Below are 12736 nucleotides of genomic sequence, written 5' to 3' on the forward strand. Positions count from 1 at the left end.
AGCTTTTGCATGGACGCAGGTGCGGTATCCACAGACCTCGTGGGTCAGGTGGCCAGTGGTCTGGTCATTGCCTGCCTCCCCCACCCTCCGCTGTAGCAGCCTCCAAACCCACTTGTCTGTCCTTTTACCACCATAGGCACCCAGTTGGCAGTCGATAACACCAGAGAAGTGGATTTCTCAGATTGTCCCAAGGGGCTACACCCTCCCCTTCGAGACTACCACTCCACCATCTCACAACCAGCTAACAGAGGGTTATCTGTCCCTTATCCATGGGGAAGTTGCAGCTCTCTTGGCCAAGGGAGCCATAGATAGGGTTCTGGTGCAGAAGTAGGCTTTGGTTGTTATTCCTGCTACTTTCTAGGTCCAAGATCAACAAAGGTCTTCACACTATTCTAGATCAACAAGCTCTTGATCTTTTCCTCAAGAAAGAGAAATTCAGAATGCTCACGTTGGCTCAGGTCTGGTCTGTCCTAGGCGCAGGAGACTCAGTGGTAACATTGCACTTAAAGGACGCCTATTTTCACAGCCCTGTCCTGCCTGCCCACCCACCGATGCTATCTGCGGTTTATGGTATGCCACAAGCGTTTTCAATTCTCTGTTCTCCCTTTCTCCTTACCAGCACCCCTGGGTGTTCACCAAGATGATGGCTGTGGTTACAGCTCATCTGGGGAGATCAGGGCTTCCAGTCTTCCCCTATCTTGACGACTGGCTGTTGAAGGCGGGCTAACCACAGGCTGTCATCTCCCACTTCCAGAATGCAGCTAACCACCTGCTTTCGCTGGGGTTCACTATAAATGTGACTAAGTCGCACCTGACTCCTTCTTAGATATTTCCTTTCATTGGAGCTGTTCTGGACACGGTGCAGTTGCTGGCTTATCCTCCAGAGCAGCAAATCCGGGATATTCAGACTTTGATACTGATGTTTCAGCCTCTGTCCTGGATTTCAGAGATACTGACTCTGAGGTTGTTGGGACTCATGGCCTCCTGAATCCTGCTAGTGGCACATGCCAGATTGCATATGCAGGCTCTGCAGTGGGACCTGAAGTTTCAGTGGGCGCAGCATGAGGGGACCTCTTTGACATTGATTAGCTCTCACAGGGAACTGCAAAAATTATGCATTTCTGGCTAACGAACCGCAGTTGGGTCAGAGGGTGGCCCCTTTCCCAACCAGATCAGACAGTAGATATGTCACTCCTGGGATGGGGCGGCCATCCCTGAGAGGTGAAGATCAGACAACTGTGGTCTCTGGTGGAATTCAAACTCCATAACAACCTACTAGGGCTCCGAGCAATCCGGATGGCATAGAAAGCCTTTCTCCCCTCCATCAGGGGAAGGCTAGTGGAGGTGTTCACGGACAACACCACTGCCTTGTGGTACTGCAACAAACATGGCGGCATGTGGTCCTGGATCTTTTGTCAGGAGGCTCTGGACATGGCTTGCACAGCAGGGAATATCCCTGGTAGTTTAACACCTGGTGGGCTCTCTGAACGCTAGAGCAGCCGAAGATGCCTAGCTGATCACGAATGGTATCTCCACCCAGAGGTGGTGCAAGGTCTCTTTCAGCAGTAGGGAGAGATTTGGTTAGATCGGTTTGCCTCTGCTGTAAACCCACAATGTCAGCACATTCGTGCACTAGAGTTTCCACAGTGGCTCTCATTCGGAGATGCTTTTCATCTCGAGGGGAACACACGCATCCTGTACACCTTTCCACCCATACCACTCCTGCTCTGAGTTCTCAAAAAGATCAGAAACGACTGGGCTCAAATCATCCTTTTGAACTTAAAAGTACATGAACTTTAGCACTAGTTGGCAGTGGTAAAGCGTGCAGAGTTCTATAAGCCAACAAAAACAGGTTTAGAAAACAGGAAGGTGAAGGCCAGAGGTTTTAGAAGAACGCTGCAGAAAGGGCCAAGTCCAACTAACAGAGGAGGAGGAGGAGGAAAGCCATTGATTAAGGAGCAAATAATCGAAATGGGCTAAAAGCTATCCAGCCATGGGCAAGGGACAAAACCAAAATCCATTATAAGTTTTTGTTGACATGTTGGTGTCAGTGTTGTCAGCAACAGAAAATGAAGGATGTCTGTTGCAAGACCGCAAAAATGTAATTCTTCTACAGAAAATGATTTCATGCTATTTCAACGTTTTAAAAATCTGTAACTAAATTGTCCATGAAAAGTTGACCATTGTCTGTCCAGTTCAGATGCTGTATGTTTTCAGTGATTCAACTTGCATAGTTTTCAACCAATGCAAATATTATCTTTTTATATTTTCGTTTTCTTTTAGGGTCCAGATGGGTGCCATCGTGCAGATGCAACCTCTTCACCAGCACATACATGTGTTCGTCCAGCAAGGGTGGTTTCATCGACCTCTGAGGAAGAGGAAGCTTTTACAGAAAAATTTCTTAAAATTAATTGCAAGTACATTACTGATGGAAAGGTAGCCCTCTTGATTTATTTTTCGTTATGAAAGTTTTTAATATGTATATTTCTAGAATGAGATTCATAGTTGCTGAATAATTGTAATTTAACATTCTGGGAATAGGTTCATTGTTTTATGAGGTTTGAAGTAGTTGTCATCAAAGATGATCTTTGACACTTTTTAAGTCTGCACTACTCCGAAAATCTGTTTTCACTGTTTAATAGCCTTTCCTGTTAATATTCAAGGTTATTCCTTTGACACAACTACGTACTTCACACTTTTTCAGTGTCGTTTTTAGTTTAATCAAATTTGTGACTTATCAAACATTGCTGTGCACCATTTGTGAGACGAAGAACGCAGCCATGTCAAGTTTCAAAATGCAAGAAAAGTTTGCGACCTTGCATCCCAGTTTAAAAGCTATCGACAATGATTATTCCTTGAAAAAATCTTTGTTTTTTTTAAATGAAATACAGGGATAGGAATACTGATATGAAGCATCTGTGCTTTTCAGGCAACATTGTTTTCCGGATTGACATAGATTGACCACTTAAAGTCTGACCTGACAGGAAAAGTGAGTAGAGTAAGGATTGTGTCCACCATGGATCTCAAAGATAAGTGAGGTTAATGAATCCATAAAAATGCTGTGCTGTGCCCCGAACTCCTAGAATGGATTCTTAAGTTTCTTTTACATAGTGATGAATCTTGATTTATTGTGGTGTGTCCTAAACGGGATTTAGACAAATCCAAATTGTGTGTTTCAGAGCAGCTATCAGAAGTATAAGTTACTAAATGCAACTATTATCAAAGCAAGTAGATCTAGACATTCTGTGTTGAATGCACCCACTCAAAATATTCCTAGGCAACAATGCAGATCAACACGTACAGATAAACACATTTAGGTGTGCATTGTGAAACTTCGGTCATAATGCACACAAACACCACATGTACAGGCACCCATAGATCCTCTACCAGAGAGTACAGGGAGTGCAGAATTATTAGGCAAGTTGTATTTTTGAGGATTAATTTTATTATTGAACAACAACCATGTTCTCAATGAACCCAAAAAACTCATTAATATCAAAGCTGAATATTTTTGGAAGTAGTTTTTAGTTTGTTTTTAGTTTTAGCTATGTTAGGGGGATATCTGTGTGTGCAGGTGACTATTACTGTGCATAATTATTAGGCAACTTAACAAAAAAAAATATATACCCATTTCAATTATTTATTATTACCAGTGAAACCAATATAACATCTCAACATTCACAAATATACATTTCTGACATTCAAAACAAAAACAAATCAGTGACCAATATAGCCACCTTTCTTTGCAAGGACACTCAAAAGCCTGCCATCCATGGATTCTGTCAGTGTTTTGATCTGTTCACCATCAACATAGCGTGCAGCAGCAACCACAGCCTCCCAGACACTGTTCAGAGAGGTGTACTGTTTTCCCTCCTTGTAAATCTCACATTTGATGATGGACCACAGGTTCTCAATGGGGTTCAGATCAGGTGAACAAGGAGGCCATGTCATTAGATTTCCTTCTTTTATACCCTTTCTTGCCAGCCACGCTGTGGAGTACTTGGACGCGTGTGATGGAGCATTGTCCTGCATGAAAATCATGTTTTTCTTGAAGGATGCAGACTTCTTCCTGTACCACTGCTTGAAGAAGGTGTCTTCCAGGAACTGGCAGTAGGACTGGGAGTTGAGCTTGACTCCATCCTCAACCCGAAAAGGCCCCTCAAGCTCATCTTTGATGATACCAGCCCAAACCAGTACTCCACCTCCACCTTGCTGGCGTCTGAGTCGGACTGGAGCTCTCTGCCCTTTACCAATCCAGCCACGGGCCCATCCATCTGGCCCATCAAGACTCACTCTCATTTCATCAGTCCATAAAACCTTAGAAAAATCAGTCTTGAGATATTTCTTGGCCCAGTCTTGACGTTTCAGCTTGTGTGTCTTGTTCAGTGGTGGTCGTCTTTCAGCCTTTCTTACCTTGGCCATGTCTCTGAGTATTGCACACCTTGTGCTTTTGGGCACTCCAGTGATGTTGCAGCTCTGAAATATGGCCAAACTGGTGGCAAGTGGCATCGTGGCAGCTGCACGCTTGACTTTTCTCAGTTCATGGGCAGTTATTTTGCGCCTTGGTTTTTCCACAAGCTTCTTGCGACCCTGTTGACTATTTTGAATGAAACGCTTGATTGTTCGATGATCACGCTTCAGAAGCTTTGCAATTTTAAGAGTGCTGCATCCCTCTGCAAGATATCTCACTATTTTTGACTTTTCTGAGCCTGTCAAGTCCTTCTTTTGACCCATTTTGCCAAAGGAAAGGAAGTTGCCTAATAATTATGCACACCTGATATAGGGTGTTGATGTCATTAGACCACACCCCTTCTCATTACAGAGATGCACATCACCTAATATGCTTAATTGGTAGTAGGCTTTCGAGCCTATACAGCTTGGAGTAAGACAACATGCATAAAGAGGATGAAGTGGTCAAAATACTCATTTGCCTAATAATTCTGCACTCCCTGTATAGGTGTGCCCACATATTTTGTATAAATAATAACTATTTTCAGGCAGCTAAGGCACGTTAGATAAAAGCATTCCGTTGAGGGGAGACTGGGATGGAAGCAAGAGTGAAGCAACTGGAAGAGAAGTTTGTTGGTATGAAGGAAGCCGATGATCATGTTCTGGTAAATTAAGAAATGGAAGTTCTGATTAATCCTACAAACCACACATTCTGAACCTTTAATCTTTCAGGTTCCATGCTGGGTCTGGATTGTTTTTTAAGCAACAATTTCTGTGCTTCGCCCTTGGAGGAGCCACCTGGTACCCTCACTCTAGATGTTGGTAGCCAACCTGACTTGTAGCAGACCAGGTTTCTTGCCCCATCTTGAGCTTCTGGTGTTAATGGATGCATCTATCTTCCCTGGGCTAGTGAACCATGCGGGCTAGGTGGAGTTCAAACGCATCTGGTCTCAGGTGGAGCTGAAAAATACCACATCAACCTGGAGCTGCGTGCTATTTGACTGGCTATCAAAGGATTCCTGCTTTCTGTGGGCATTCTTAAAGATTGCCTAACCGCCCTTTCAACCTTTATCTCTTTGCCTGATCAACCATGTTTATTCAAGTCACCGAATGCTTTTTTGGAAGCATTTACACTTATTTTCCTTATGCACAGTGAGTCACAGAAGGACCTTACTTTGGTTCTTACCTTTTTGATGTGCACACCTTTTGATCCTATGCACAGTTGCACCCTGTAGGAAGCTGGCTACGTATACACTGTATCAAAATGAGATACAGTGTGCACGGAGTCCTGGGGTTCCCCAGAGGCTTAACAGAGGCTAAAGTAGATAATACTAAGCATTCTTTTGTGATAGTGTGGTCGAGCAGTTGGGCTTATCAGAGGGTAGTGCAAAGCATTTGTTGTACACACACACAGGTGATTAAGGAAGCACACACTCAATGACTTCAGGGCAATGGTTTTTATATAGCAAACATATATTTTGTTACTTTTTTCAGAACCACAAGATTCTGATTGCAGGAAAGTACTTTTGCATGTAAATAGCAAACATATGTATCAACTCCACTTTGTCTCAAACAGTTTTCAAATAAATGGCAATAATCGGTTTTAAAAGTTGACAGTGCAATTTTCAAACAGTTTTAGGGGTTAAGAAAAGTTGGTTCAGTTTTGAGGTAAGTACTAGACTTATAGTTCCAATCTCCTGGGATTAGGATGTCCTGAGGGCACTCCGAATTGAATCTGCCAGCAGGTTAGTACCCGCGTCTGGGAGATTAGGAGAGCACTGGGGTAGGGGGTAATTCGGGGGGGGGGGGGGTAGGCACAGTTCAGCATCAAACACACACCCTCAGTAGCACAGGGTGCAAACTCAGCGTCGGGCTCCCAATGCTTTTCAATAGGGGGATCTCGGGGTTCACAAGTAGGCTTCAGGTTGGGTCCAGGAGGTCAGTTTAGGGTAACCAGAGGCTGGCCAGTGAGGAGGCCCCCCTGCTGCGCGTTGCTGCACCGGATGTCGGGTTCCCTGAGGCCAGCGGGCTGTGGGTGCAGGGCATCTTTTGGCTTTGGGTATCTTTGTCCACATGTTGTGTTAGTCAGGAGGTGTGAACCGAGGGTGGACACGAGGTCGGAATCGTCTGGGGCTCTAGGCTGGTGGGCCACTTGGACTAGGGCCATGGGTGTCTGCTGCAGAGTGGGCAGGGCTTGCGGATCCGGAGAGGTTTTGGAATCCTTTGCTGGACAGGGCCGCAGCCCATGGCATGGGAGATCTTGGTCCTCAAGTGTGCAAGCAGTCTTCTTGGGGCTTTTAAGAGGTTGTTGGTCCTGCAGGATTTGTCGGCTTTTTATAGCCGGGGCTTCAGAAGCTGGAGGCAGGCTGATAGGGCTGGGGCCAAATCAGTTGGTGTCTTCAGTCTTCTCTGCTTGGGGTCAGCGTAGCAGTCCATCTTCTTTCTTTCTTGTTGTCTTCTTGAGGTCGCCAGGAATCTGACGAGCTGGGTTCAGGGAAGCCCTTAAATCCTGGATTTAGGGGCTTTATAGGGGGCAGAGGGCAGTAGCCAATGACTACTGTCCCAGAGGGTGGCTACACCCTTCTGGTGTCCTCTCCCTTTTGGGAGGGGGGCATAGACCTAACCCTATTGGTCCCTGTCCTCCAAATCAAGATGGAGGATTCTGCAGGAAGGGGGTCACTTCAACTCTGGATACCTTAGGGGTGGACATAGCTGAAGTGGTCACTCTTCCTTATTTTTCCCAATTTTCCCACTGGACTTGCCACCAAAAGTGGAGCTTTGTCCAGGGGCTGGGCATCTCCACTATCTGGAGTGCCCTGGGGCTCTGTAACAAGAGGCCTGAGCCTTTGAGGCTCACCGCCAGGTGTTACAGTTCCTGCAGGGAAGAGGTGTGAAGCACCTCCACCAAGTGCAGGCTTTGTTTCTGGCCGCAGAGAGCACAAAGGCTCTCACCACATGTGGTCAAAAACTTGCCTGGTAGTGGCAGGGTGTGTCAGACTGGTCAGTCCTGCACTAAATGTTTGGTTAAAATATAAGAGATCTCTAGGATGCCGTCTTGGTGCATTTTTCAATAAAGCCAACACAGACATCAGTGTGGGTTTATTGTGCTGGGAAGTTTGATACCAAACTTCCCAGACTTCAGTAAAGCCATCATGGAGCTGTGGAGTCCGTAATGACAAACTCCCAGCCCATGTACTCAATATGGCCACACTGCACTTACAATGTCTAAGAATGGACTTAGATACTGTAGGGTCATATTGCGTATGCAGCTATGCCCTCACCTGTGGTATAGTGCACCCTGCCTTAGGGCTGTAAGGCGTGCTAGAGGGGTGACTTACCTATGCCATATGCAGTGGTTGGTGGGCATGGCACCCCAAGAGACGTGCCATGTTGACTTTGTCTTTTTCTCCCTACCAACACAGACAAGCTACAATGGTAGTGTGCATGTGCTTGGTGAGGGGTCCCTTAGGGTGGCATAATACATGCTGCAGCCTTTGGGGACCTTCCTTGGCCACAGAGCCCTTGGTACCATGCGTATCTTTTACAAGGGATTTAGCTGTGTGCTAGTGTGGAAACAATGGTACAGTTTTTGGGAAAGAACATTGGTGCTGGGGCCTGATTAGCAGGATCCCAGCACACCCAGTCAAGTCAGCATCATTACCTGACAAAACGTGGAGAGGTAACCATGCCATAAAGGGCACTTTCCTACACCCCCTCCCCCCAAATTATTGACTCTCAAAATTGTCTTCCTTGTTGAAACTAGCTAAGCCTGTTGCATCAGTGAGCTGCAGCTTTCTGCCATATAATGGTTGTAGGACGGAAATACGCATTCTGATGCAACCCGTGCCTTTACCACGCATGCGTTACTGTGTGAATGCCATTACCCCGCATAACCTTAACCACGCATATTTAACAACAAATGTGCATTTAGCACGCATGCTTTTACAATGCATTTCGTTGTAAAAGCATGTATGTTAAATACATATATGTTTTATGGTTTCCCTGGACTCTGCCCTAAATGCTGAAACCAGACCTCTGCCCCCCCCTTGCCTACAGCCCTTTTAAAACAATACTGACACCTTCCCTGAACCCTAAAACTGCCCCTCAAATCCTAAAGCTGAGCCCCTCCCACCCTGAGCCCTAAAACCTGACCTCAGCGTGACTATCTGCCCGACCCCTAACCCTTAAAAAAAAGAAATAATAATAATAAAAATACCCGCCCCTCTCACCCCACACCCTAAAACCTACACCCCTCACCCCCTCAAGCCCTTAAACCACCCCTCCTTCCCCTTACCTATGGGTTTCATTAACCCTCCTTCACCACCGGACTAATGTGATGTCCTGGAGAAGACCCTGCCTGAAGGGGGCTGCCAGGCTTGGCCTGCCTCTGTGCGCACTCAGCCCAACAGCCACCCCTTCCTGGTGCTGAGGCACCGTGCAGACTCACCTTGGTAAACAGACCTGCAGCATTCAGAACCAGGCCTCCCCCGACAGAGAGATCAAGCAGCAAGAGTAGGGGTGGGAGAGATGCAGAATAACAGTGCAGCAAGAGTTGGGGGGCACAGAGCAACAGTGCAGCAAGAGTGGGGGTTGCAGACCAAAAGTGCAGCTAGAAGGGGGGGGCGCAGAGCAACAGTGCACCCCCTCTCAAGAACCTGCCATCCCCTACGGTTGTAAAGAAGAAACAGAAAGCTCTTTTAGTTTCCTTTTAAGTACGCTGATAGCCTTTACCATGCATATGCCCTTAGCATGCATATCTTTACAACTTAATTTGTTGTAAAGGAATGTGTGTAAAAGGCATATGCGTTGTAAAAAAAAATGCATGCTTTTAGCTTTGCGTGGTAAAGGTGTATGCAGTGTAACATATGCGTGGTTAAAGCTAGTGTTGTTACTGCCGTTTGGTAATGGTTATTTCCCCTGTATAATACCTTATCTGGACAAATTGGTGCTTTCGATTTAGGCATTATTCTTCCCAAAGGTGGTGGCTTCGTTTCATGCCAGCAATCTCTCTCTTGTCTTGCTTTTTTCTCTCTATGCCTCATCACTCTAAAAGGAGCGGAAGCTCCACTGGCTGGATCCTAAGTGAGCCCTTAAGTTCTACATTGATAGTTACGGTGAACTGGGTGGACGACCACCACTGTGTTAGATTCCACAAAGAAAAGAAGTGTTCTCCAGGGACAGGCATTACCTAGATGAATCATCCTGTGCATCAAACTGTGCTACAGGATGGCATGGCAGAAGTCACCTGAGGGCCTTGCAGCTCTTTCCAGCATAGCTATGGCTGCAACGATGGCCTTGTGTGGTAGTGTTCCCATGTTGGATGTCTGCCAGGCCAGCACAGGGGCTTCCGTCTGTACCTTCACCAGGCATTACTGTCTCTTCTGCGACATACAGGGAGTGACAGTTTTCCAGTTTGGTCCTGGAGGATTTTGAGATGTGAAGTCCACTCCTCAGACCCACAGCTTTGGGGCAGGTAATACTTTGGTATTGATTCAAAAGGTGAATAATCAGCTATTAGAAGTATCCCTCAGAAGAACACGTTACTTACCCTTGGTAATGTTCTTTCCGGTGGGTATTGGGTCTAGCTTCAGACTCCTAACTGCCCATCCTTCTTAGTCTTCTGCAGAGTGGACTTCTGTTAAGTCATAACGTTCCAATTTAGTTCTACCCAATTTTTCAGTCACTCTTCATCTGAGAATATGGGCGTCACTTTTGAAACTGATGTCAGCAAATCAAAGTCTCATCCACATGTGGTTCCACATTGTCACTTCTGTTGCCGGTATCACTGTAGAGCGCGATGGCACCACCTGCTGAACCTGAAGCATGAAAGATTTCCAGATCCAGTCTGGTGCCAGGGATTTTAAGAAGGTGAGGAAAATGCAACTAGAGTAATCACCAGAAAGAGTGTTACTGATGATAAGATACTTGTTCAGTACAGAGAATTCAATTTCTGTGTTTTAATATTAGCCTAGAAAGCAAAACCAAAACATGTATATACAGTGCTGCAAGAAATGTGTAGAAGTAAGAAACACTTAAGTGATTAAAAGTAAGAAGCACTTAATTTAGTTGTATTTAAATAATTGACTTTACATAAGCCCAAGAAGAAAGATATTGTAGGATTTTTGAGCCACTGTCATTTGATATCGTCTCAATCCATAACGTACAGCTGTAGTGGGAGATGTAAAACTACATGTTTCAGAATATGATATGCAGTTTGTTGAAAAGTAAGAAAAGGTAAATTTGTCAAAAATTACATTGTATTACTTGGCAGAAATGGAGCCTGCATGCAGATAAATCACTTGTAACAGAATATTTTCAGCATCTGTTGTTTTTTTCCCCAAAATGTATTTATATGAAAGAAAAACACCATATACATAATCGTGCCATACACCATAAGCGTATCATTAACAAGATATCTCCCCTTGCTCTTCCAAGTATAGCATCTATTCCGTGCAAGCGATTCGAACTGTTCTTTCTTACAAATGTGCTATAGTTCAGTGCATAGGTTCTAACTGGACAGAAGTAACTGCATGATAGTCCATCACTAAGTGTGAAGTTTTCGAATGTAACAGAGGTAAGTAGGCAGGTCAATACCAATTGCATTGAATGGAACATTAAACATTAACAACAAGATGGTGATACTGCAGTGCATGTTACCTGGTTCAAGCATGGAGAGAGAAAAGCTATCGCTCTAGCGGACTAGACAAGAACATTCGGGTGGTGCAGACCCTTAGAGGGGATAGCAGACACCGAGCAGGCGGTTATACAACTAAATCCAGCGAGGAGAAGAGGGAAGTCCCAGGGGGGTGTGGGGGTCGGTGGGGGGGGGGGGTGTTGGGAGTGAGAGGGAAACTGCATGTCACCAGCTAGCCACATTCAGCCTTGTGTCTGCAGCTGCCAATTTACCACCCAATGGGGCTAGTCTTCCTTAGCACTCAGCAATTGGGATTCGTCCTCTGAGGTGCCCCCATTTTCCACCTTGGTCTCTCCATGCAACCCCTCATTCATACCACACAAGTCCCCAAATCCCGCTCCGCATGCTTATCCGTATGTATCTTACGGAGATGATATTCCTCAGCAGTTGCCCATTCAAGGAGCGCAGACAGCCATCTGTCCGTGTCCGGCGGGGGGTCTGGTTTGCCCACTGGATCTCAATGCGCCTCTTGGCCAGTACAAGCCCAAGCTGTGCGAATCTGTATGCTATTTTATGCCCTTTTTGGGGGATGGGGAGCAGTCCCAGCAAGCAGTGTCTAATTGTTACCTTCACTCTCACAGCCATCACAGTCTTTAGCGTCTGTACTATTTGGCGCCAGAAGAGTAGTAGGGAGCTGCATGTCCATGTGACATGTCCAAAGGTGGCTGTGGATGTGCCGCAGCGAGCCCACCTGTTGCGTCATGTTGGGAATAGTCTGAATGCATTGTGCGCCAAATATGCTCTGTGCAGATAGTAAAATTGTGTCATCCTTAAATCTAGGATTGCTAGTCCCTTCCTGCACTAGTGAGCAGGCCCTATTCCATTCCCCGTCTGTAAGCGGCGTTCTGAGGTCATTATCCCACATAGCTCTCGTCTCATCTGTCTATCCCTTTTTAGGGCCACATATATATTCGCGAGAGTAGACAACAGTCCCAGCTCGGGTCTATAAGAGACTTCACGAGGTGAGCTTCAGTTGGCTCCTCAGGTAAGGAGGTCCAGATCTCCTGAGCTGTTCGTGATAGGCTTGCATAGTGCAGAAATTGTCCCTGCTCAGATCCAAATAGGGACTCTGCCTCCTCCTGTGTGACAAATGTGCCATTTTGGTATGAATCATCCACATTATTACATCTGCCTGCTCGCCATTTCGAGAAGTCCAACGTGTTAGCGACTTTAGCAAAGGGGCGGATCCACCAGATCTGGAGCAGGCACGCATAGGGCTCTCTCCGCAGTACCTGTGTGACCGGTCATTCCTATTCCCGCGACACCTGCAATATTAGAAAGGGGGTGCTCTGCGTTAGCTCAGAACCACCCACAAGTACGCATGGAAGTCGGTATATACATATAGAGCCTTTGAACAATTTCTTTCCCCAGTTGGAGGCATCGTCGTGCGACATAGCCGCGTACTGCAGCACACCAGCCATGTAGTATAGATGGAGGTCTGGTAGCACCAATACCCCATCGGCCAGGTCTAACTTCAGCACCTCGAGAAGGACTCTACACCTCTTACCTGCCCAGAATAGGGACAGAAGCAACTTATCTATCTGTCGAAACAGAGTAGGGGATAGCTCGCAGAACGAGTTTTGCTTGACATAC

The 12736-nt window shown here is 46.0% G+C and overlaps 1 protein-coding gene across 8 annotated transcripts in view; it reads left to right on the plus strand.

Annotated features, from left to right (window-relative positions):
- Positions 1–12736, plus strand: part of OXR1 (oxidation resistance 1) — a 1752159-nt gene that overhangs the window by 1330566 nt on the left and 408857 nt on the right. For all 8 annotated transcript variants that reach the window (XM_069220614.1, XM_069220609.1, XM_069220613.1 and 5 more), the window contains one exon: positions 2284–2436. In XM_069220614.1, the coding sequence (XP_069076715.1) occupies positions 2284–2436 (153 nt within the window). The remainder of the gene's footprint in view (positions 1–2283; positions 2437–12736) is intronic.

This window comes from Pleurodeles waltl, chromosome 2_2 (genome assembly GCF_031143425.1).
Source record: "Pleurodeles waltl isolate 20211129_DDA chromosome 2_2, aPleWal1.hap1.20221129, whole genome shotgun sequence".
Classification (NCBI taxonomy): domain Eukaryota; kingdom Metazoa; phylum Chordata; class Amphibia; order Caudata; family Salamandridae; genus Pleurodeles; species Pleurodeles waltl.